The 26,108-nt window shown below is 36.8% G+C and overlaps 1 protein-coding gene and 1 long non-coding RNA gene across 2 annotated transcripts; one reads left to right on the top strand and one right to left on the bottom strand.

Annotated features, from left to right (window-relative positions):
* The first annotated feature begins 77 nt into the window (after positions 1-77).
* LOC122640785 lies at positions 78-17,604 on the top strand. Its single transcript, XR_006329748.1, has 3 exons — positions 78-88; positions 5,308-5,313; positions 17,424-17,604. It is a non-coding gene; the product is annotated as an uncharacterized LOC122640785 (long non-coding RNA).
* LOC122640784 (protein ULTRAPETALA 1-like) lies at positions 10,787-17,243 on the bottom strand. The gene is made up of 4 exons (XM_043834034.1): positions 16,934-17,243; positions 16,690-16,899; positions 15,448-15,772; positions 10,787-11,227 (listed from the first exon to the last, which is right to left on the bottom strand). Exons 2-4 carry the CDS (start codon positions 16,895-16,897, stop codon positions 11,053-11,055), a joined length of 708 nt encoding a protein of 235 aa, XP_043689969.1. The 5' UTR covers positions 16,898-16,899; positions 16,934-17,243; the 3' UTR covers positions 10,787-11,052.
* Positions 17,605-26,108: the final 8,504 nt, after the last annotated feature.

Genomic DNA, 26,108 nt, shown 5'->3' with positions numbered 1-26,108 from the left:
TTGGATAATCGATTCGGGTGCTACAGACCATATGACTGGTTCTCCTAGTTATTCTTCTCAATATTCTCCATCATCAGGTAAGGCGAAAGTTTACATTGCTGATGGCTCCCTTTATTCAATCTCTTGGAAGGGAGTTGTCAAAGTTTCTAATTCATCTCTTTCTTCTGTTTACATGTCCTACTAATCTTCTTTCCATTAGCAGAATTACACAAGCCTTAAATTGCGAAGTAATTTTCTTTCCTTTTCACTGTATATTTCAGGACATGGTAACGAGGGCAACAATTGGCTGTGGTAAGGTACGTGGTGGTCTCTACATTCCAGACAGTGGTACTCTGATTCTTTCTTCCTAGGCTCATCACATGGACTCCTCTATTGCTGCTTTGTCCAAGTTACGTTTATGGCACCAACGATTAGGGCATCCTCCATTGGGCACATTATCTACTGTTTTTCCCACTTTATTTTCTAGATGTAATCCTTCCCAGTTTTTTTGTGATGCTTGCGTTTTTGCAAAGCAAACTAGAATGAGTTACCCCAGTTTGGGCAATAAAAGTTTAGTTCCTTTCTTTTTAATACACTCTGATATATGGGGCCCTGGCCGTTGTATTTTTATTTCTGGTTACCATTGGTTTGTTTTTTTATTGACTGTCATTCCTGCCTTACCATGGTCTATTTGATGCTTCAGAAGGATGAAGTTTTTCCTTGTTTTAAGCGGTTTCATGAGTTGGTAAAAATCCAGTATGATGCTCGTATTCAGATTCTTCGGTCTGACAATGTAAAGGAGTACATGGATGGTTCCTTTCAGTCCTATCTTGCAGGCTTGGGCATTATATATCAAACTAGTTGTGTTGATACACCAATCCAGAATGGGGTGGTGGAGTGCAAGAATCATCATCTTCTTGAGGTGGCTTGTTCCCTTATGTTCGAGATGCATGTACCGGCCCAATACTAGAATGAGGTCGTTCTCTTTGTTGCTTATTTGATCAATCGGATGCCTTCTCAGATTTTGGCTTCCTGCTACCCTGATGAAATTATTATTATATTTTTCTCTTTTGTTGTGCCCCCTAAGATGTTTGGCTGTGTTTGCTTTGCCCGAAATCATCACACTCATGGGGAGGTTGATCCTTATTGTCTCCGTTGCATATTTCTTGGTTATTTTGCCACTCAAAAGGGGTACAAGTGCTACCATCCTCCTCCTTGTAGCATGCTGGTGACAATGGAAGTTGTGTTCCACGAGACAGAGGCCTTTTATTTTGGGGTGGACTGGCCCCTCTTCAAGGGGAGTATGATGCTTTACGTGAAGATGTGGCACTTGTTGCCCTTATTGAGGCAAGTCGTCCCTTGGTTGAGATGGGGAAGACATTTAGTGAGCCTCCCATTCAAGGGGACCCCAAATTGTTAAGTGTTTTCTCCAGGAAGAATCTGAAAAAGACAACACCAGCCACGCAAGTTGACACCACTCCAGCACCTTAAGTAGATACCATTGCCACTGCACCACTTCAAGTGTTGCCCTCTGATCCAGTGTCTACATCTTTGCCTGGTAATATCTCTTCTTCTCCATCCCATGATAAGATTCCTAATCATGATGCATCCCTAGATTTACCTATTGTTGTTCGTCAAGGGACTAGGTCTTGCACACAACATCCCATTTCTCACCATATGTCATATGAATCCTTATCTCCTTTATATTAGTCTTTTATCTCTTTCTTGTCCTCTGTTTCTATTCCTTGGAATTGGCAAGAAGCTTTTGCAAACTCTAGATGGAAGGAAGCTATGCTTGAAGAAATGTGTGCTCTTGGGAAAAATGACACATGGGATCTGGTTCCTCTTCCTCCCACTAAAAAACATGTCAGTTGCAAGTGGATGTTTATAGTTAAACAACATGTTGATGGGATTGTAGATCGGTACAATGTGCGCTTGGTTGCCAAGGATTTTACCCAGATATATGCCATCGACTATCAGGAGACTTTTGCTCCTATAGCCAAGATGAACACCATCCGGGTTCTAATCTCATGTGCAGTGCATTTTGGATGGGAAATGCAACAACTCGATATCAAGAATGCCTTCCTCCATGGGGAATTACAAGAAGAAGTGTATATGGATATTCCACCGGGCTCTCTTCTCCACAGACTCAAGGGAAAGTTTATAAGTTGAAGAAGGCCTTATATGGGCTGAAGCAATCCCCTATGGCCTGGTTTGGTCAATTCCATCGAGCTATGGTGTTAGTGGACTACAAATAAAGCAATGTTGATCACACTCTATTTATTAAACGGATGGGTGATCACCTTACCATCCTAATTGTATATGTTGATGACACCATGGTTACTAGGAATGACCCAATTGAGATTACTACTTTGATGGCTTACCTGGGCAAGTAGTTTGAGATTAAAGACCTGGGACAGTTACGCTAGTTTCTTATAATGAGGTGGCTCAATCTAATAAAAGTATATTTCCCTCTCAACGGAAATATACTCTAGATATTCTTTTAGAGACAGGCATGCTTGACTATAAGCCAGCAGATACCCCTCTCGAAGATAACTCCCATTTGAAAGCTAAGGAGGGTGAACCGGTTGATAAGGGGAGATACCAATGCCTACTTGGCCGACTCATTTATTTGTTCCATACCCGACCGAATATATTACTTTTGTTGTGAGCTTGGTGAGCCAGTACATACACGACCCTTGTGCCTCTCATATGAAAGCTGTTTTTCGGATTCTTAGGTACCTAAAATCAGCTTAAGGGAAGGGTATTCTTTTTTCACCTCATGATCACATGCGATTATTTTTTCACCTCATGATCACATGCGTGTTGAGTCCTTTACTGATGCAGTCTGGGTTGGTTCACCAAATGATAGGAGATCAACATCTGGATATTGAATCATTGTTGCCGGCAACCTTGTTACCTGGTGCAGTAAAAAGCAATCTGTGTAGCTCGGTCAAGTGCAAAGACAGACTTTTTCGAGCCATGGCACATGGTGTTTGTGAGCTATTATGCCTGCCTTCTTTGCGATTTGGGTCTTTGTATTCGTGTTCCCATGATGTTATACTGTGACAAGAAGTCCATAATCAGTATTGCTCATAACCCAATTCAACATGATTACACAACACATGTTGAGATTGATCATCACTTCATCAAAGAAAAGCTGGAGTTGGGCCTTATTTACACTCCTTTTGTGAAGTCCAGTGAGCAGTTAGCAGATGTCCTCACAAAAAGACTTAATAGTAAAGCTTTGCATCCTATTTTGTGCAAGTTGGGCATATGTGATATCTATGTACCAACTTGAGGGGGAGTATTGTAATATTAGTATTAGTATGGTGTGATTATAGTTCTACTCTAGTATGGGTGTACCATGGGTACATGGGTAGTATAGTCTTTTCTTGTTATTTTATTGTAACCCTACTATCAAACTATTATAAATAAAGGAGGTTAGTGTCATAATAGACACAAGTCATAATTTACCAAATCCCAACAAAATCAATTTCGAGTCTATTATGCGCTTCGCTTTAATGAGCATGCGTCATTTGACATGTTTAAAAAGAAATGAAAGCAAAATCACTCTACACTCTGTTTTGCCTCCACCACCACTCACCCAAAGAGATATAGAGAATCTATTCTCTTAAATTGAACTACCAAATGGAATTCTTATTCTTGAAATATTTCAGATTAATAATGCAACCAAAACAATTTAATTTTCTTGACCAAAAATCTATTTGTTGACTATTTCATTAAATCAATCCAAAATTGAAATCGAAATCATACCAAATCATCCCTTGGTCATATCCTTTCTATTTCTTCTTTTATATGTTAAGATAAAAAAGTGTTAGAGAATTTTGTTCTTAATACTGGTTTGTCCCTATATGCGATCTTGTTGCAAATGATCTCTTGCTGGTTTTACTGGTTCGAGGTTGCTTTAACAGTTGTAAAATTCTACTCATGCATATTTGATTTGCCGTCGCTACAAAACTCGAGGACAAGTTTCTTCAAGCCAGGGAAAGCTAATGCAGTTTAGTTCAAGAAAGAGGAAATCCAGAACATGCACAAGAAGGGGCAGTAAGATTTTAGTCCATGAGTCTGGATTGAACCAGAATTTGATCTGGTTTACTGTTCACTTGTGGTTGATAGTTTGACTGAAGATTCTACTGAGAAGATTTCAAATGGATGCTATTTTAGAAAGTTTTTATTTTTATGCTATTAGTTCCTTAGCTAAGAAACATTGTATTAGTTAGTAGATTCTATTTTTTGGACTATCTAATTTGATAAATTTTTAGAGATCTCTCTAATAAGAATTACTAGAGAGTTATTATTTTTATTGTTTCCTTTTTTTTGAGGACTGTTGTCCACTTTGGGAATGTTCTAATTAGTTGTTGTTTTTCATCTTTGGGTTCTTTTAACTAAACAATGTAATGCTGTAATAAAAGGGATTGTTGAGAAATTAAGTTTGTTTTTCTTCGGTTCAGTGATGAACTTGGACAGGTTGCAGTGTTGAAACTGTAACATCTCTTGGTGGTGATTCCAAGAGTTTGATTGGTGATTATACCAATCAGACCCTACTGTGGTGATTCAGTAGGTTGGGGTATAAGGATTTAAATTTGGATAAAAGTCAATTTTTGGACCATTTTACCCTCAATAGATATTGACACCACCAATCCGTATTGGTATCAGTCTTTGGTGGCGATACTGATATGCATCGGCCGATACGCTAATACGATACTAACACTTATTACCATGGTGGTTGGGTATAGTGGTGATTCTATTCTTGCAGGCTAGCTGGTGAAATCTTGGTCATATCCTTTTTATTTCTTATTTTTTATCCTAAAAAACAAAAAAGTGTGAAAAATTTTTGTTTTTAATACTCGTTTGTCCTTGTATACGATATTGTTGCGATTGATCTCCCACTGGCTTTACTGGTTCGAGATCAATTCGGCATTATTGGGCCTTTAGTCCAATGAGTTGAAACTAATAATGCCTTGATCTGTTATACTTTTTTCATGTGTTTTGCAATTGTTATGTAATTTTTACGAATTGTCTAAATATGCTCCATTCTAAATGTTTGTTGTTTTGACCTTAGGGTTGAGTAATACCCTAAATTGTGATAAAAGGAGAATACCTTTGCAGTTTTTATTCTCTCAATCTCCAATCTCTCATCATCTGGTCCAAAGCCAAATGAGAATATCTGTTTTCTTTTCCCTTTTCTGTCCTCTACTCTGGTTCTCGTTTTTTCCCCCTCCTTCCTATGATACAAGGAAAATTACAAAAGTGGGTTTATTTTAATGAAAATAAACCTTAAATTAGGGTTCTCTACATGCTAAGCTTTTGGTCCAATGGGTTTTCATTGTAATAGACTACTTTAGTATGCCTAAAATAATAGTAGGACTTAGGAATATGAGATTTACTTTATTATTTAGTTTAAGTAGGATACCTAATTAGAATAGGAATTGTTTTAGGGTGCATTTTGTTGTAAGCAAAATGGTGAAGTGAGAAGTTATAAACTTCTTTTGATTGCCCCTTTTTTTCTTTCTAAAAGTTCATTTTAAATTAGGGGTAAAAAAAGGGGTTTCAAAGATAATTTGAAAGTGACTTGTCATTATATAATTCTCAAGTGTTGCTATTGTTTTTTCAAGTACACATGTGAAATGACAAGATTTTACTTATATTGAAAGAAGAGTTGTGTCATACTATAAGGATAACAAAAAATAAGATTACAACATTTTCACCAATTTTGGTTACAACAACATTTTTCCATCATTTTAAGTTTTTTATTGATTAATTAAGTAGCCAGTTTGATTACTGGTTGTTTGGGCTAGCTCCGGTCAGGTTAAGAGTTAGATTTTCGGAGTGTCTATATACAGGCAGCCATTCAGACACATAAATTTAGAGCAAGCACGCATGTGCTGGCCAATGGGAGCGCACACGCAAGCATTGACTTGGGTGGGATTTTCACTTTTCCATGGGGACAGCACAGTACTTTTGCACGCTTCTGTGTCTAGGTGCAGGCCCACGCGACTAGGAAGCATTCTTTTCCTCATTGATGAAATATAGCTTTCAGTTTTCTGAAACATAAGGCTGTTGTTGATTAGTATCATACCTGGTGGATTATGGGTGATTCCAAGCCTGAGGTTAGGTGGATTCCTAGTCTAGTATCTTCTATCCCTCTTTCTATCTTTTCTCTACCATTTAAGCAATTTTCAAGTTAGAAAACATGTGGTTTCACTGTTAAGTCAGAATTTCAGTTTTAGGTTTATTCTTAGAATTCTGGGTGCTAAACCGATTATTGGTTATATTCTGAATTGGATTCGCATCCTTAATCTTAGATTAAAGTGTTTCTAATGTAAAACTCTGCTCTTCTATTTGATTTCTGGTTTACCAGTTCAAGTCAAAATCTTCTATTCTCAATTCTGATTTGCTGAAACTAAATAGAATTTATTGCTAAATCATCAACTTGAATCCCTAATTGATTTCTGTTTTGAGTTCTTAAAATTCTCTAATCAATTCTGCAGTTTTGAAGTTTCCTAGGTGAAGTAGGTTCTCTCTATAAATTATGGGAGAAAGTTCTCTGTCCGGGAGGGCCTATGCCAGCACTCCCATGAGTCTATCTCTCTCCTCTTCATTTGAAAAGACACATCTGCCCCCTTGTTTTGAGGAGAGAGATAGACACATGGGAGTGCTGCCCGGACAGAAAACTACTTCCCATTACTTATAATCCACCCATCAGAATTGAATCAAACTTTGCAGACCCTCTCCACCTATTGAACAGAACCTACAGTTAAAGTTTCAAGCCAATTACTTGTCTTGTTTAGGTTATTAAGGTTTTCTAATTTGTAGTCTATGTTCCTATTTTCCAAAGATCCTGATTTTTCTGGTTTCTAACAAGTAACAACTCTAATCTATTAGGGAGTTAGTAATCCCAGCCTAGATGTTCATCTTTTTTGCTAATGTTAGGTAGTTCAATTATAAATAAAGAACGAGAAATAGAGGATGATGTTGCACAAAGAATTAAAGCATGGTGATGTATTTGGAATGTTGTGTGATCAATGTATTCTTCTAAACTTAAATGAAACTTTTGAATAATAGTAACATGATCAACAATGATGTGTGAAGTGGATAGAAAAAACATATAAACAATTTAGATAAATGAAATGAGGATATTGAGATAGATTAATAAAACTAGAAAAGATAAAATAAGGAATGATCTAATCAGAGCTAATTTATGTAATTCCGATACAAGATAAATTGAAAGAAAGTTGTTTGAGGTGGTATGGACATTGCAATGAATATTTTTGAATGCTCCATTAGAGAAGGCGATATAATTTAGATTGAAAGGACTAAAAGAGCCAGGGGTAGGCCTAAAATGACTCCAAGAGAAATGGTGGCAAGTAATAACATGTATAGTTTAAGACTATTAACAAATAGAAATTTTTTATATGATTCGAGAAAAATCTATATAGCCGAACCCATTTAGTTGGGATACGGTTGAGTTGAGTTGAAGCAATCCTAATATGCTTCGAACCATGCTAACTAAATTTGAGGAGCTATAAGTTGTAGCTCAAATATGACTTACCACCATTTTTTTTTAAATTATACCATGCTTAAAGTGAGTAATGGAATTTGAGATTTGATAAATCCAATGGTTAGAATGGTCATATCAATCCTTTGATGGTGCAATTTTTCTATTTTTGGGTAGAAATAAAAAAAATTCAAACGAACTAGGAAGAAAGGAAAGAATACATTATCTACTATTCTACTATAGGTAATCTATGTTTTTTTCATCCTTGTCCTTAAAGCCAGATTATGGGTTAAGGATATTACCCTACGATTCTACTTAATAATTGACACACACACAAAAAAAAATTAAAAAAAATTGACACAAAAAATTCTTCTTAACATTCTTAATATTATTAAGGAAAGTAAATGATTCTCAAGGCCACCTACCTATGCTCTGTTGTAAAAGGTCCACCAAATTTGACAATTAGTCCAAACGCTTATGGAAATAGCTCCCAATTGCTTTGCTTGTTGCACTCTTTGGAGCATTCCCCTTACCTCTATTTCTAATGCGCTCCCAATATATCCAAAGTCCATGAGTGCAACAAGAATTTTAAAAATTTTTTTTTTTTTTATCATTGATGCCCATCCTCCTTCATTACTGTCAATAGAGAAACTTCCATCACAAATAACAATAAATGATTCAAATGAGAGCAACTCAAAGCAAGGTTTTAGGAATCGTGTATCGAATAAGGGATTGGCTTCGGCTGATATCGATCTGGATCGCCACGGATTAGCCTGGGTTGGACAGATTTACCCCTAGTTTTCATTCAAAATTTTGATTTTTTTTCTTTACCTTTTTACCCTTCACTCTTACTTACAAAATCACCCTTGACTAATACTGATCAAATTTGGACGATTATACTGATCTGATACCGATTCCTCAAACCATGGCTCAAAGTATTCAGATAAGGCTATGTCAATATCATGGGTTGGAGATATCATGTTAGGAATAGATGAGGATTGCAATAAGTCAGTTCATAACCCATTTATCAATGTTCTTCATAATTTGTACGAATTAGATAGACATTTAGTCATCAAACATTGGTTTTTTTTTTTTTTTGGGTAGAAATCAAACATTAGTTTTAGCCATTATAGAAAATAACACGTAATAGAACAAACTGAAATTATAAAGACAAATCTTTTTTAGTAAAGGTGGAAGAGCTCACTAAATTTTCAAATAGAAGGGGTAATGAAGGAGTTTGAAGATATTCTAACTTTAGCCCCAAAAATCCTGTTGCCCAAATCTTTTTTGAGAAAAGACAAGACCAAAAGAGATGCCAATCAAACTCTCTGTCCGGTCCTTTGGCCCGACTAGTCCCTTAGGCACAAGTATACACCCAAACACACACCGGGTCAGCATCGGATCCTAAGAGAACTATAGAAGTTGTGGGGCTGGCTCCAAAGGGTGAGGAGAGTCGAACTCAGGATGTATAAGCACTCTCCCTTGCCAACTGAGCTACACTACACCCTTAGAGTTGAGCAAAACATTGTGCTTGGGAAAACATGAATAATATATGGAAGAGAAAACGCTACTTGACCACGTGACTCCTATGCCAGAGTGGGGACCAGCAGGAAATTGTCTAAAAACCCATTATTTTATCCTTTTTTTTTCCCTTAAAAGAACCAATTTAATCATCATTGTATTTGACATTTATTTCAACAACATTACATGCATTGTCAACCTAGCATGCCCTAAGGTGGGCTGGCCTGTTTTTCTAAGATCGAGTATTCAGGAAAGAAAGGGCATAGCGATTCCTTGCCAGCATTAGCTAATACATATCATAGGAATCCAATGCTCTGACAATAATGGAGGTCAGTAGGTATTCAAGTGGGCCACCCCTTTACTGCGCTTGTGGTTGTAAACCACCCCATTTTGAGGATAGTGATTGTTTCCCGGATCAGGATAGTCTCCAGGGAGCAAGGAACGCCCAGGGCGCTGATAGTCATTGGGCTGTATCGCACACATCCCTAGGTGTGTGCCAAGATGTGTGCGGTACAGCTCAACCGCTGGATGTCCCCTGACAGCACCCTGGGCGCACACCTCCCCGGAGACGAGCTAATAATCAAAAGGACTTGAAGCAACAACAACATTACATGCATTCTCAACCTATGAAGAACTACTGAATTCCATGGAGGGCTTTAAATAAAGTAGTTCACCTTTACCTAAAAAAAAAAAGAAAGAATTAAAGTAGTTGACCAATTAAATGATTCAGCTACCACATTATAGATATAGCCTAGCTGTTCTTCAACCAGCTTGAAAAATGCCCAGATCTTAATTAAGCATATGGGATCTTGGTAGATCTGGGTTTGATTCAATTCTCTTGGTAATTAATTACATGTCTTGCTCAAATCAGAATTAGGTATATCTATCTACAATGGCTCTGTAATGGCATCAGCTTCAATCATTCAATTCATCACTTGACAGCCTTAGCTACTGCAGCTCAGAGGGGACCCAATGCCACAATTATTGAGGCCATTAGGTATTCAAGTGGACCCTTAAACTGCGGTTTATGGTTGTCAGCCCTTTGATTTTGAGGAAATTCATGCAAGATTTTGCCATAATTGAAGTTTCAAAATCAGGAGGTGGTAGTTGATAGCAGAAGCAGCAGTGCGACCTAAAGATTAACCTTATAATAACCATTATTGAATTTCCAAGGACTACTTGGTACTTGGTATATCCAAGATCAAAACCTCAAAAGATGCATCAAGATTTAAGAATTAGGCAAATGGAGCTTAATTCACTACTGAGTTTCAAGAGGGTTTTTTCAAGTATAGATAATGGGAGAGAGGCTAAATGGGTTCTTGTTTGGTCCAAAGGATGTTTGTTTTGATCTCAATTCTCAAAGCTGCAAAGCTTACAGAACAAAGTAGCAGTTAGGTTGAGCAGTTGTCTCTTCTTGGGCAATGAGATAATGGGACATACAAGTGTAAATCAGCTCTACAAGGCTTGGTATATGGGCCAACAGGCCGATCTGTTGAGCTTAACTGGTTAGCTCCAGGTACTACAGTATTTTTCAAGGATTAACCACTAAACTTGTTTTCTTCAAGGCTCAAACAGGGAAATAATTCCACTACAATATTGATGCATTTGGACAGTGTCCAAGACCCAGCAGGCACATAAGAACTGCAAAACCACAGTAGAGGCATTTTCATATCAAATACTTTGACATGAATTCTTAAAATGGTTTTGCACCTTATTTTTCAGTACTACCTATCTAGAACCACAATCACCAACAACAACAACATGTTTTCCTCTATGATGTCTTCCTTCAAAAGAATGGGGAATATTGTCAAGTTAACACAATAGATTTCTAATGGTAGGATAAATACTGAAACTGCAAGTTCAAAAGCAGCCGTTGAGAACAACAAAAACTGAACCCTCTGATTGGGACTTCAAGTAGACATAGGAAAGCTGAAGTTCTCTGTAATGAAGGCATGGGGCCTCATGAGGGCAAAAAAAGTGAAGTGCTCACCAAAACAAGGAATACCTTGCCTAACAGGTGGTTTAGGAAACTAAGTTTCAGCATTGCGGGTGAAATCGATGCAGGTCTGACAGTTGCAATCAGAGAATCGACAGATGTCACAACCAAAGCACACACAAGAGGTGCACCCCTTGCAAGTAGGAAGACGAGAGCAACCTCTGTACACCTTACGGCTTGCACGCTCTTCCTCATCATCACAGGTTATTCTGAATAAGCAAAAGTGAGCAATATCAGAAACTGATTTAGAAATTGAATCTTGAACATTAGAGCAAAAGCAACAATAAAAGCTTGTAGGAGAAAAGAAGACTGGAATATATTGTTACTGTATCTATGATCTGTACTTGTTAGCCAGCCAACAGGCAGTTTGACTTTGAATCACATAATATACTTTAATTTGACTTATATAAGTAGATCTGATGGGATGAATGAATATTTCAGGAAGTTCGAAAGAAGACAACTGCTTTCTCAGTTGGTCGGTGCCTTGCCGGCAGAGTGCAGGCTCCCAGGAGGTCAAGGGTTCGACTCTCGTCTTCACCTTGTGCCATAAGGCACTCTCTCCGTAGTTAAAATCCCATTGCGCAATTAAAAAGGGTAAATCAAAAAAAAAAGTTCGAAAAGACTATTACAAAGCTAGAAAAGGGTCAGTTTGGTTCTGGTTTCTATGCTCAGTTGTGCCTCCGTTAGGAGGCTTCACAAAACCTTGCCATATTTTTCATAAAGCATAAAAATAGGAAGGCTTCAAAGTTATGGGTAAGAACATATGATAGGTTACTGTAGATGAAAAATAAACACAAATCAACACTTCATCGAGCACATTGTATGGGCGTAGGTAGGGATTGACTTTTCTTTAATTTCAGATCAAAAGCTTCAAAATGAAATAGGAAGCACAAGAAAAGGCATGTCAGCACAATGGTAAGGTTGCTCCATTGCGACCTAGTGGTCGTGGGATTAAGTTGGGAAACAGCCTCTCGGCAAAATGAGTGAAAGGCTGCATACAATCTGACCCTCCCCAGACCCCGCAGTGGCAGGAGCCTCGTGCACCGGGTACAACCTTATTTTTTAAGAAAAGGCATGGCTCTAGATAGAATGGAAATGCTGAATTGGAGTCTTCCCAAATAATTAGGCAAGACTTCATTTATTGAGGGAGGCAAAAACAGAAGACTATCTACCAGAACTCCAATTCTCCAAACAGGAGGCTGGTGTATTCAGAAGTTGAAGTGAATGCAGCATAAAAGAATAATTACTGTTGTAACAACTAACAAGCATGATTTTGGCACAACAATAATGAACTAACAGATAATTCCAGTCCATAATAAAATCAGAGTAAAATGTCATAAGTATCCAACCTACAACATTCTAAAACTTTAATCTAACACCAAATCCAAGTAAATAGGCTATCATTGGATTCGGTTCATACACAAAAATAAATGCAGATATGTTTTAGGTTATGGTCCATAGAAGACCTTGTACAGGAAATAGAAACAAATGAACAAAATGTCACAAGTATACAGATTATGACCTGGGTGGAAGCAGATTCATTCTGATCAACGCATCCATGTTTGAAGATCCATATATAACAAGATAAAACTACATTTGGTTAGACTCCTACTTAATTGCACAAGAATTGGGGTTGAATCTATATCATGATTTGATATATTGTAACTTTTTACTTGCTGACGATTCTATAGTTTTGACAATCATTCATTTCTTTCCCCAAAACCATCAAGCATGTTTCAGTTCATCAACAGGTAGTCAGATATTACCGTCTAAGCATAGCAAATACATGCCTTACAACTTATTAGTTATTCACATCTTTTGCTATGTATCCATCAGGAAAAGGCTTTAGTTAGAGAACAATTTGAAACACGGCTGAACAAGGTAATGGCATATTTTGAAGTTTCTTGAAAAGTACAAAGGTGACCAAATTTTAAAGACGTTCTTCCTCATAAGATGCCATATTAGGAGATAGCATGAGAGAACCCAGAACATTACTAACTATAAATTGACTACATTTGATCACCTCTGGAATCCCCTTCCATACAAAAGACATATGATGGCAGCTGGATATGATCTCAAAATTGTCATCCTGAAAAGATGAAATTAGTGTATATACTTTGAAATTTTCCACATCCTCATTTTTTTTTTCCTCTGAAAATTGAAATAATGTAGGATTCCTTCTAGGTGAATGGAGGATTTCTTCTTATTGAATATTTTTCATTGTTTACTTGTTGGCAGAAGTAATCCATTATTTTTTCCGTATTCAATTTTCTATAATAATATAAATGTGGAAATACATGAGTATTATTGAAACATAAGTCACCAACATGAGTATAGAAAGATACCCGTGGGGTGCTTGTCATTCTCTTCAGTTTCTGTATCTATTTATCAACATTCAACATAAGGGATATTCTACAGGAGGAGAGCAAACAACTTTTGGGGAACACTCAACCAATGTGACATGAACAGAAGAATTATAATGACAATTGCTAAATCTGCTTTTCTAAAGCTATAAAGAATAAACGCATATCTTAGTACGATGCAACGAATAAGAATTATGCAAAAGCTAACAATTGCAACCCATTCCTTTAGAAATGAAGGAGATCAATTCTGATGTCAGTATTTAGTCCCACCTAGATTTCGACAGCATCCCACTCCCTGGCTCAGAAACATGTTCTGAAATAAGGTAGTTCAGAACCACATAATTCCTTCTTTTGCAGTATGGATCAATGACAACATTCAAAGAGAGTTGCTAAAATGAAGACTCAGATTAAATAAAATTACCCAAACTCATAATGAAATGACAGAAAAACCAAGCCATCCTTCATGTCTCTGCCCATAGTTTATATATCTTCAGGACTAGAACTCCTTGATAAACAATATTAACAACCAATGAAGCAAAAGAAGCTCATGGTTTTTTTAGCCTATCACTGTTCAATATAATACTGTAAAGAATATATGTAGTAACGGTAAGGATATTGTCTATAGATGGTAGAGTTACCTCTTACTTTTTATATCTAAGTAGTTCTGCGCAGTTTTGCAACAGTTTGGCAGGCTACTTAAATTCCCCTTAGTAACATCACACCATTACCTTTTATAAAAAGGAAAAAAAAAAAAAAAAAAAAAAGTTCCTCCCCACTATGGTTTTGGCGCATAAGATTTGAACACCCAGATCCTAAACTCCTCGAACAATTCATACAGTTCTACAACTATAACCGAAGTTCTTAGCCAAAGTAGATCACGCTAAAGGAATCACCATTATCTATAACACATCACTGAAGCAATCATAATCTGGATGCAAGACAGGCCTTGCTGAAGAAAATGATACTGGTAACAATAGAATCAGCTGAAGCCCTTCAACCGCAGAAGCTGACTACATTCCATTCCAACTGTGGTCATCAATTCCAAATACAAACGCTGGCTGAATATCAAATCAACTGGTCCATCATGCAAAAATTTGAACAATGTGACCATAAGAAGGGAATAACTGACAGCAGGCACACGAGGAGTGGAGATATTACCAGAACCTATGCCCAACTTCATATACGTAACAAATATAGCAGCAATTATAAGAATATGTAGCAGTGTCCAACTTGCCACATGTACACAACCATTGAAGGCCACCTGGTGATGATCAGATGAAATCCTTATTTCCAATGGCATGTACACAACTACGGAAGACCACAAGATTGGACTGACCGTATCTCCAACAGCATGCATGGGTAATTTGCAATTATATTCAAGAAGTACCAGTAAAATCCAGGTTGCTGACCCCCTTCATATTGCTTCAGCACCTAGAGCCACAGCCATCTTTTTCATATTTCATGACTGGCTGGAATGATTCAAAAGTTCATTATCACAGGATGGAAAACAATGTTCACATGATGAGTAACTCTGTTCCACTCAGAAAGCTAACCTTCTCTGATTTAAAATTAAGGGGTGGTACCATCTACCCGATTCAGCTAATAATTGAACCATATCCAATGAGGTTTTTCTCTTGTAAGCAACGCAGAAAGCAACTCGACCAAAAGTTATACCAAATTCATGTAGTCAGCTACACAATGTTGTTTCGCCATAACCTAGTTTAGTTTACCAGCACAATACCTAAGCAGATCAGAAAAACAAAATTATAAGAACAAAGGGTACCCAACCTCCCCCACCCCCACCCCCCCTGGTGCAAAGGAGAATCATCTTATGCCACATATTTGAATAGGCTTTAAAGCAACATCCCTATATGTAATTGCATAAAAACATATGCTTTCATGTTGATGGATTGAAGCAGTGGTTAATAAAGAAAAAATCCCTACTCAAAAGCAAATAATTACATTTTTGTGGACAGTATATACCTTTGAAGACAATTCAAACAGTCTCATATTCCCATTTGAAAGCAAATAATCACACATTAATTTATGAAATAGAGAAACCTTACTTGTCGTATGGCAGGTCAGCACATTTCCAGTTAAGATCAGCCAAAGAATCATGGTGAATCCGGCATTCCTCTTTTGTCCTAAGACGAAACCTGCGCTCTTTATTACACCTTGAACAGCGAACAAACTCATCCCGATGACAAGGTCTTCCATTGTGAGACTTGTGAGAACTCTTTGCAACTTTTGATGCTTGGTCATAGTATTTAAGCAGCACAGTCTTTGACAGAGGAACTTTTTCCCCCTTGACGATGACCCACACATTGCTCTTCCATTTTCTGGCAGTCTCTCTTCCAGAGTGTTTCTCAAAAGCAGCTGGGCTCAACTTATCTAGTAATCACAATGACCAATCATCAGTCAGGAACACAGAGAAAGAACTGCTCAAGGAATAGAACACTAACAGACAATCTGGGTAAACATGATCTTATACCAAAAGCATGAACACTAGATCATCAATGTTTGTACTTCTTATTAGTATACAAGGTAGTACAACAAAACAGGAACTCATCATTGCAACTGTTCTAAATCAACCACCCATAACCCAGCTTACTAGAATCGAGTTCAGCACCCACAAGGTAGAGATAGCATACTAAGGCAGAGATGCATGCTTAGTTGCATTAAAAGAGTTGCATTAAAAGTCAATGCGCCCATCCAAACTCCAAAGCTTATGTTGATGATGCCCGTTCACCAGTACCCAACAACGGATATACCGAGCAATGCCAACTTCAATCATCCTAAAAGGTCGACTACAAGAAGCAGACCCATATAGTACCTCTAAAATCTACAAAACCATCCTACATGATTCCAAATCATCATCTATACCCGAAACAAGGCCAAAAACAATACTTCCTGTGTTGATTGAGCAAAGAAAAGGAAGGAGCGTTCGACTCAATTCCCAGAGTATGGCTACATGTTGGGGCTATGCTATATCACTAGAACTACACAGTAAGTAAATATATACAAGAACAACATTTCTGCTGCGACCTCGTCACTTGGACAAATAAGCATACATATTGTATGTATATGAAGAAGAAGCATCTGCAACCTCTTTGAAAGCCAGAATGCAGAATAAAGATAACGAAGCTATACCAGAGAATAAAGAACAAAGGTTTTCCATGACTTTAAACTCAATGTGTAAGACTCAGAAAAACATCTAACATGCATATCGATGAAAACCCACCACCAAAACATAAGCAGAAAACGGAGAAAACGGATGAACGATATAAGTGTTAACGGATTTGACGAACCTTCCTGACAGCCAGGAGTGCATTCACAGCTGATCTCGAGATCGCCTCCAGCGAAAACCCTAAGCCTCCCTACGGCATCCCCATACCTATGGCTCGTGCACCCACAAGTTACCTCGATATAATCTCCACCTTTCTTCAAGCCACTAATCTCATCCAACTCTTCATCGCTGAACATGACAACCACATCTCTACCATCACCGTTCTCCATATCTCTCGTTCTCTTCAAACCACTTATATATATTCCCTCAGAAAGAATAAACCGAAAACGAAGAAGAACCTCCCCAGATCTCTCAGAAAAGTAATCCACCAACACCTTCTCATAAATCTGGGGAGGACAGAGTTTAAAAATAGGTGAACAAAGAAGGTAAACTGAACTGGGTTTCCTCTAAAAAAAAAAGTTTCTATTTACATACAACCCAGAATCTAGAAAAATCTTTTGGAGTGACAGTTCTCAGAGAGAATCTACAGAACCCATTAATATAAATCACGATAGAACAAGCATCACCGATGCTTACTCCGAGAGATCCGACGAGTAAAACTAAAATGTGAAAAAGGGCGAGAGAGAGAGAGAAGACAGTAGCATAAGAGATAGAGTGGGGAAGATAGAAGTTAGATGGGGAGTTGTAACTTGTGAGCTGGCCAAAACAGGATTGACAAATGTCGTAGGAGGTGAAGAGGGTGGGTGGGGTGTGGTTAAAGGGTCGGGTTGAGACTTGACAAAGAGCGAGAGAGAGAGAAAGAGACAGCTTTGGTTTGCATGACATGACATGAAGAAATCAAGTTTCTTCGGTTCATGAAAGAAATCCTCTCATGGGAAGGGGACGAGGTTTCTGGGCAGCCGTACCTTTTTACCATTTCCATGCGTTAGATATTTGAATTCCTCCACCCCAAACCTCTCTTTCTCTCTTTCTCTCTTTCTCTGTCCCTCTCTCTCCTAGTTATCTATCTGTCACTCTCTAAAGTCTAAAGTCCTCTTCTCTTCAATCATCTTAATATCATAATTGAATGGAATTAATTTGCTTCTCCCAATAAAACTCTACTACTTCCATCAAAAATTAAAAATGGATTTTGGGCTACCCAGATAAAAAAAAAGCCTAATAAAGTACATAAAAGCTCATCAACTCATGAGTCATGCAACTCACAACCTACTACTTACCCTGTTCCTTAATTATTCCTTCCTTTCCCTTCATTCTTTGTATGTGTATATGTTTACCTTGTTTGGGTTGTTGCTTGTTGATTTAAAAATTTTCTTGTTTGATAAAATTTGAAGTATTTTGAGTTTAAATCCATGAATGAAGCAAAGCACTATGTAAAGTAGCAAGTGATTTTCCACCAAAATAGAAAATGATTGGGGGTGACTTTTAAGTTTTGACATTATGAATGTAAATGGTATCTTTAAATATTTGTTTTACATTCTTGGAAAAAGTATCTTTGAGCCGCCGGGGTTTTATATGCCTTCTCATAGAGAATTATTTATTTATTTATTTTCTATCATCAAAAAGTGATTTAATTATTCTCTATGAAGGATGTAAAATTCCCTAGCGAAGTTTCAAAGAACCCTTGTCCTTTTGGGGGGATCAAATGAGAAGAGCAAAATTATTAATGTTATTTGCCAATGGGTGCTCATTTATTTATGTGAGTGTCTGAATGACACCTCTATACGTGTGTTTAAAACTTGACACTTTCATGTAATTGCTCTTTATCTTATTCTCAAAAACATTTAATGCAGTTTTTCAACGATGAAAATACATCATTTCACATAGAAACTACATTAAATGACTTTTATCTTTTGAAAATTCCTTTTTAACTTCTACATTAATTATTCTCGTAAATAATTTTTAGGAATAAAACAAGAGGCAAGAAAATTCCGTTTATTTAATGCATAATGCAAGGATAACCTTTTACTTCTTTTCTTTTCTTTTTTGGTAGAAATAACCCTTCACTTCACCTCCACAAAGGAGGTGTACAAGCTGTCATTAGTTTTGAAAACCATACCAAATTGGTGGTTGAAACTGGTCTGAACCAAAACCACCCCCCCATTTTAAGGTCCAATTTCCACTCAAAACTGTGCTTTTGAAAAATCAAAATCAAATTGGGTGGTTTGCCAGGTTTGGTTTATTTCGTTTTTATTAATATTATTATCTACATTTTTTTCATTTGTTTATAATTTTCTACCTTTTTAAAACTTAGGTCATTTGGTTAAAACTATTCTGATCCTGATTGAATGATAACCAAACAGTTTTCCAGTTCACCTTCCAATCTAGTTTCAAAAACTAAGGTAAGCAATAAAGGGTATTTTTTTAATCATGGGCAAGGGATGGACACGCAACTCGTGTATATAGGCATCATACATGTGAGAGGAGCTTCGACAAATCATATACAAGGGATCCACATATTAAATGAAGAGGGAATAAATTAAGAGAGATGTGAGGAGGGTATGTATTAGGTAGTCGCGTGCCCACCTTTATCTCTTTTGATGATAAATATATATATATATATATATTTTTGATAACAATGATAAATAAAAACTTAAAAGAGAGGGAGTGTGGAATTGACTAGATCACATCAAGAATTTTTCTTTCCCCTCCAATGAAAATGAAACAGCTCCCATTAATTTGATAGTAATGTATTAGTTTCTCCACCAGGTCATTTCTTGCCATTGTCCAACCCATCCAGTTTGCTTCTCTTTGTGGGTTAAGGCATATAACCATATCGAATTGCCTTCCTTCGTACATGTAAGGGATAGTTTTCTTCATACTATAGAGGGTAAAAACAGTAGAACGAGAGATCCCTATCTGGGCCTCTAGAGCCTGGACGTGCACGCTAACCAATGAGAAAGCATGCAAAAACATTGACCTAGACGGGATTTCCACATTTCCATGAGAGCAGGGTGGCAAGTGTAGATTTTTTATTTCTTTTTGAAAAAAGTTTGGCAAGTATGGAAGACGACCCAATTATTAACCACCTGGCATAGCTATATAAGAATCCCACACGCTTCTAGCCTAGATTTCAATAATTAAGAGAAGTCAATATCTAATGATCTTGAATAAAAAACCTAAAAAACCATATCCTTTAGGAATCCCTTTTTTTAATAATTTTTTTTTATGTTCCTATGCTTTATGCGGTCAATTTTTGGTTTTATAAGACTAGAAAGAACCTACTCGAGCACTTTCCCCTTAATAGGGGTGTCAAATTCCAACCCAAATCAGTCGGACCAATCGAAATCGACTAGAAAAAAATCAATTGAATTGTTAACGGTTTGGCTTCAATTTGAGTATTATAGAAACCGGTAGAAAATGGAACCGATTAGCCCAATCGAAACTGAACCAAACCAAACCGTAAAACAATTAAAAAGATTCACAAAAAAAATGAAAATTTTTATTTATTTATTTATATGGCAAACCAAACTGAACTAAAATGCTAACGGAACAATAAGTACCCGTTAAGAAAAACCAATAAAAACCGGATAAGAACTAAAACTAAACCTCACTGTAACGGTTCGACCAATACATGCCTAATGGCTAAAACCATGTATTCATCAAGTGCTGAAAGTTTAACGTTAACTCAATTATATGGCTCATCATGTATTTGTTTTTTCTAACGGCTCAGAATCGTCCAATAATGAAATACTTTTGATCACTTTTGTCCACTTCATTTTGACAAGGCAACTTTCATTTGGATCCAAAATTAATACGGATGAAATTTGGGCCTCAATCCACCAACCTATCAAGTTATATAAAATCATAATATATGAAGCCAAAGGGGTAGGGGAGGCAGTTTTAACACAATTTAAACCAAGAGACAAGAGAAGGGTTAGTCAGTTCTTTAAAAAGGACGCCACATGTTCGATCCAAAATCTTCAACAAATAGGGCAGGACTTCGAAAAAACAAAAGCCATGGACCACCTCTAGCTTTTGTTAGGAGACTATAAATTGGTAGGTGGTGGCCAAGGAAAATTTTCTAGAAATTGTAGGGAGACCACTGGTAAAATATTTGTCCAATATTCTTATGTAAGATAAGAATATTTGTGTCAAAAAATTGGACAATTGTAGAAACAAAATCTTATACACGATGCAGAAAACAAATAGAAAGAGCAATCAAAGAATCACACAACACAAAAATATGATTTTGACAAAGTAAATATGTTCACAAAGAAATGAGAACATTTTCACTAGCAATGGAGAAAGGGTTATAAGCTCTCTTCCTCACTCCTCTCCATGTTTACAAAGAATTCTCAATAATAACCCTTCATCGCAACAACTTAAAGGGGAGCAAATAGATACAAATTTTCATAATTACCCCTATGAAAACAATATAGTTGTTGGGCTCTTCAAAAACAGCCCATAACCTAGTTCAAAGAATACATGACATCAACTCTCAACAGTTGTTGAGCATGAACCGTACGTGCAGGTGAGCTGAGTTCTCTATATTCCCCGAGAAACTTAGTAAATTAAACAATTGTGATTGAATTGACCTTAACGCCCATTATCATAAGCGGATATTGATAAAACTCACTTCAACTAAATTACATATGCTATATCCGTGGTCATAAACTAACTAGCTCCATTTTTATTTTTTTGTTGGTAATTATCGCTATCAATCATTTTGAGTTATGAACTTATGATGGTTGCCGGAAAGTAAATCCTCAGCCAGGTCAAATTAATCATTTTCAGACAATTAGTTGGATTCAGTTTCATGTGGAAAAAAAGAATGATTAGTAAATCTATTTTTAATTGAATTTAATTCTTCTTTTTCACAACATGATTATCATTAGTTTTTGCTTTTCACCCTATTATAGTCACTTTATTGGTAAAATAGCATTGATCAAGAGGTAAACGGACCCATATAAATAGAAGAATTACTCCTTCTTAATCACCTTATCCAGAGCTTGCTTTTTGAAAAAAATTTCTAGGCTCACCCTCCTAACTATGAAGCACAATTACCAGTGTACTTTAAAAAGCTTGGTTAAATTAAGCGGGGTGAAAAGCATTAAGGTTGCCTCATTGTGACCAAGTGGTCATGGGTTTGAATCTGGAAACACCTTCTCCGTGAAAGTAGGGATAAGATTGTGTACATTATGACGCTCCCTAGACTCCACAGTGGTGGGAATCTCGTGTATTGGGTATGCCTTTTTTTAAAGTAATAATATTGTCAGTTTCTTCTTTTTTTTTTTCATATTTGTTTATCATGTGTTATTTCAAATATAAAAGGATGATGAAATTTTCATTGAGTTTGTCATGTCAGCATAATTTCCTTTGGTTTTTGGGTAAAAATATGGGCACATTCTGCTTATTGGTTGGCCGATCAAATTTTTTTTAGGTGTGTTTGGTTGAAAATAAATAATTATAATAGAAGAAAAAAAAACATAATGAGACAAAAGTAATATTAAACCAATGATGAGTTTATGTGTCTTTCTCTCTCTTTTTTTATTTATTTTTCAGATATTATCTTTTTTTTTTGTTCTTGCCAATCAAACACATCAGACACATTCCTACTGCAAATGTGCATTTAAACTTTTCCCTTTGCAATGTCATTTGTTTGATGCAACTATCCTACAAGTTGAGTGTGGTACAATTCTACTTGTCAATAAACAAAAAAGGGTCGTGCTTAGTGTAACCATGGTTGGTTACAGTGAACTTGGCACCAAGATAATTGTCTATTCGGCTCATCTTGAAAAGGGATATTTTGGGTAACAAAACAAATACCTTAATTATGATGTTTTGTCTCATATGAAAATAATTTTTGTCCTATATGTGCCTCATATGATGATAATGAGTTATTGTAACCATGTTTGATTATACCAAGTTTACTCATAAAAAAAATAAGGAAAGTGGTTCTTTGTCCAAAAACGCAGCCCAAGTCACTGCTCCCTTTGTCTATCCCTCTCTTCCTGTATTTTTATTTGCTCCATTTCCTGACTGCTCCTTTTCCCAAGTTCCTTTAATAAAGGGGGGTAGACCTCACCCCGGGCAGGGGTAGGGTGGTTATTTCCGCCCCTCTCCTCTATTAGAGGAACTTGGAGAAATGGACCTGCCCAATGGAAGAGATAAATGTCCCTCTCCACCCCCAATACAAGCATGAGAAGGCTGGTAACCGTTCATTCCTTTGGTCAAGATAGATCCACGTCGAAAAGAATATAAATACACAAAGATCCTGCAACAGTATTACAACCGAGCCTTTGCATTGAATTAACAAAACCTTGCCTATTGCTAGTGCCCTACAAACAGCTTGGAGCACTAAGCACTAGCTTTGGATACCAATAAAAGTATGGTTTTTATTTTGTTGATTTAAGGCAAAGTCAAATGCATGTTTTGATTAATTCTGTTTACCATGTGAGTCTTCTTTTTGAGGTGAAATGAAATAAGTTTTACTTTGTGGTTGGCTTAGTTAGAAGTTGAAAATTATCTGTTCCATTTTCTGTCCTCTACATTTCCCCAAATACTTCTAATAGAGGGGGGGGTGGATTCCACCGGCTAATGTGGTTGGATAGGGGTAAGGTGGTCATTTTTGCCCCCACCTATTTGAAGAACTTAGGGGAATGAAGCTGCCTGAAAAATGGAGCCGATAATGATCCGGTTAGGAGTCCAACTTGGTCTAAATAGTTGGTAGGTTTAAGTTAATATTTGATTCGTTCATGTCCTTAGACAACATTAAAATCTACTATATGGTAGCTTTTTTTGGACTCAAATTTGTGGATGTGTTGCCCAAATTCATCATTAGTTAGTTTAGAAAACTGATTGATAATTCAGCTTTTGCTCTATTTGTATGGACGTAAAATGTTGGAAGAGAAAGGACATGTTGTCCGTGTGTACTTCTCTCCCACAATCTTCCTCTATTTCCCCTTATTTCCTCATTAAATATATGAGTCTCCTTCTCCTTCCTCCCTAAATATATTGTTTCGTTCCTACTATTGCCTTAACGCGTGAGATGTCAATATAAACGGGCACTATATACATCCCTCTCCCATAAAATAAAATAACACTTCATTATAAAATTTTATGTTTCACTGTGCCTAGACATAGAATTGCTCAAAAAGACCACAATACTCCCATAAAATAAAAAAAAAAATCACATTTATATTGATGCCCTTACGTGCGTTCTCATTTCCTGCATTAATGCAAATGCTACTCAACTAGACATCAATCTCTTACCCCTAGATATTTTAGGGTTTTTTCTAACTTCCACCTATAAAGTTTTTGTAACTTTAGGCAATAACTAAAAAACACAGGCAAATTTCCAAAAAAATTTAAATTCATTGAAATCAGGACCAAATCTTGACACATGGTTAGGGGCTTCCTCAGCCATTAGTTGGTTTGAACAAAAGAACAAACCCTACATATGATTCAAACAGGGCAAACCATCCAAAAAATCTCTACAATCCTAATGGATACTTATGAATAATGTATTATTTATGATGGAAACTTTTGGAAAGGTTATGGGGATTGGGGTGTTTGAAATGATAACAAGCTGTTGGGAAGGCAGGTGGGAAGGAAGACAACAATGCTTGATGGCCTACGCCCTGTTGCGTACTGGCATGGTGTTGCTCTCCACTACAATTGTCAGGTTCTTATTAAATGTTTGACCCATGATGAATACAAGACTCCAGGTGAAAATTTCACCATCATTGGGGGTATCTGTTTTTTTACAGTTTTACTTACAATTTCCAATGAGAACTGAACTGTAAAGCTGAGTAGCTAGCCATATCAAAAAGCAGGATTAGAGTATGACTTTTATCGAACAGCTGGTGGGGGTAAAAAGCGAGATCTTACCATAAGTCCATAACCGTTATCTCTGGATGGGGAATAAAGAAGTTGATTTGATTTATTAATCAAGTACCATTACAGTAGAATCTTTTTTTTTTAATATTGATTGAAAAAAACATCTACGAGTCCAAGGCGACATCATTTTCCTATAAAGAGCCCTGCAGAGAGAGAAACATCATTTTCCTATAAAGAGCCCTGCAGAGAGAGAGAGAGAGAGAGAGAGGTGTGTTGTGTACTGTTCAGTTGGTCAAAAATTTCCTACTGTTGGAATCTGGAAGAACAAAGCTCAAATTCTTCCTATTTTTGCCTTTTTGGTACTTTAAGACCTTTTAGGTTTCAGACTTTCACTGAGTAGGCTTTTTGACTTGAAGACACCCAGGAGGACACCACCGTCGATTCGTCTAGGAAAAGAAACGTATATCGGACAATCTCTATCCCACTTAACCTTAGGTTGGTGGCCAACTTTTAGACACCTAGCAATCTAATTGGTATTTAAAAAAAGGGCTCACGTTCTTAATTTGGAAGCGCATCTGGGTGCAGTCACATGGTGCGGGATAAAGGTAGGATTTTAGTCATTCAGGGGGTAGGCCGATCATTTTGCCCACCCATTGTTGTCTCGGGCGCAGAGAACTTTATCTTTTTAAAAAAATGAGAGGGATATATATGCTAGCGGTGTATAATGAAATTTTACACGTTAACAGATATTGGTCTTCGGATTAAATGTAAGGTATCTTAGTCATTCATCGTCATTGCCTTGCATCACTTGTAATAGACTTAGGTAGATTTTGCCACAAGGGTAATTGGTGTTTTGACTTGTGGTTAAGAGACAAAGTGTGTTACACAACTACGTGTTTGTGTTTGTGGTTGTGCGTGGGAGACTAACAAACTTGAGATTGCCTTAGTCAGTTAATGAGTATGTGGTTAGTGTTTGACTAAGATATTGTTAATTGTGACTACTTGTGTGTGTGTTGTAACTTGTAAAGGAGGATAGTGCCATTAGTCGATAGATCGTGGAGTGGACAGTTGGGTTGTAGTCTGAGAGAAACATTTTAAACACTAATTTTTAAATATTAGTGTCAACCTAGGAATAACCACGTTAGAAGTTGGGTTAAGATTGATATTTGCATACTTAGTATGGTTGCGTTAAAATAATGGTATATCTCAAGTGGTGGCACTTATAATTTCCCCAAAACTTATGTTACTTGCATGGACAAGGCCATGGCAGTTGATGTGGAACTTTGAACCAGTACCTAGATCTTTCGTGCTTACACTATCTTTAAATATCTGACCACTTCCATAACGTTGGATTTGTATTGTCTATATATCCTGGAAAAAAAAACTAATCATAAACTGATTGGAGATCTAGTTCGATTTTGTTTATTTGTTTTATTCTCCTTTTATACAGTTTTTTTATTGTTATCTTACCGTTGGTTTAAAAAATATATTACTTTCATGGACAAGGCCGTGGCAATTGGTGTGGGACTTTGCATCCAGTACCTAGATCCTCCATGCTTATCCTACGTTTCCTCGTTTTAAATACTTGACCATTTTCGTAACATTGGAATTATAATGTCCATATTTATTGAATAAAACCTAATCCTGCGCTGATTGGAGATCAGTTCAATTTTGTTTATTTGTTTTGTTCTTTTCCTTTCA

This window comes from Telopea speciosissima, chromosome 9 (genome assembly GCF_018873765.1).
Source record: "Telopea speciosissima isolate NSW1024214 ecotype Mountain lineage chromosome 9, Tspe_v1, whole genome shotgun sequence".
NCBI classification, from domain to species: Eukaryota; Viridiplantae; Streptophyta; class Magnoliopsida; order Proteales; family Proteaceae; genus Telopea; species Telopea speciosissima.
This window is presented reverse-complemented; position numbering and strand designations above follow the sequence as displayed.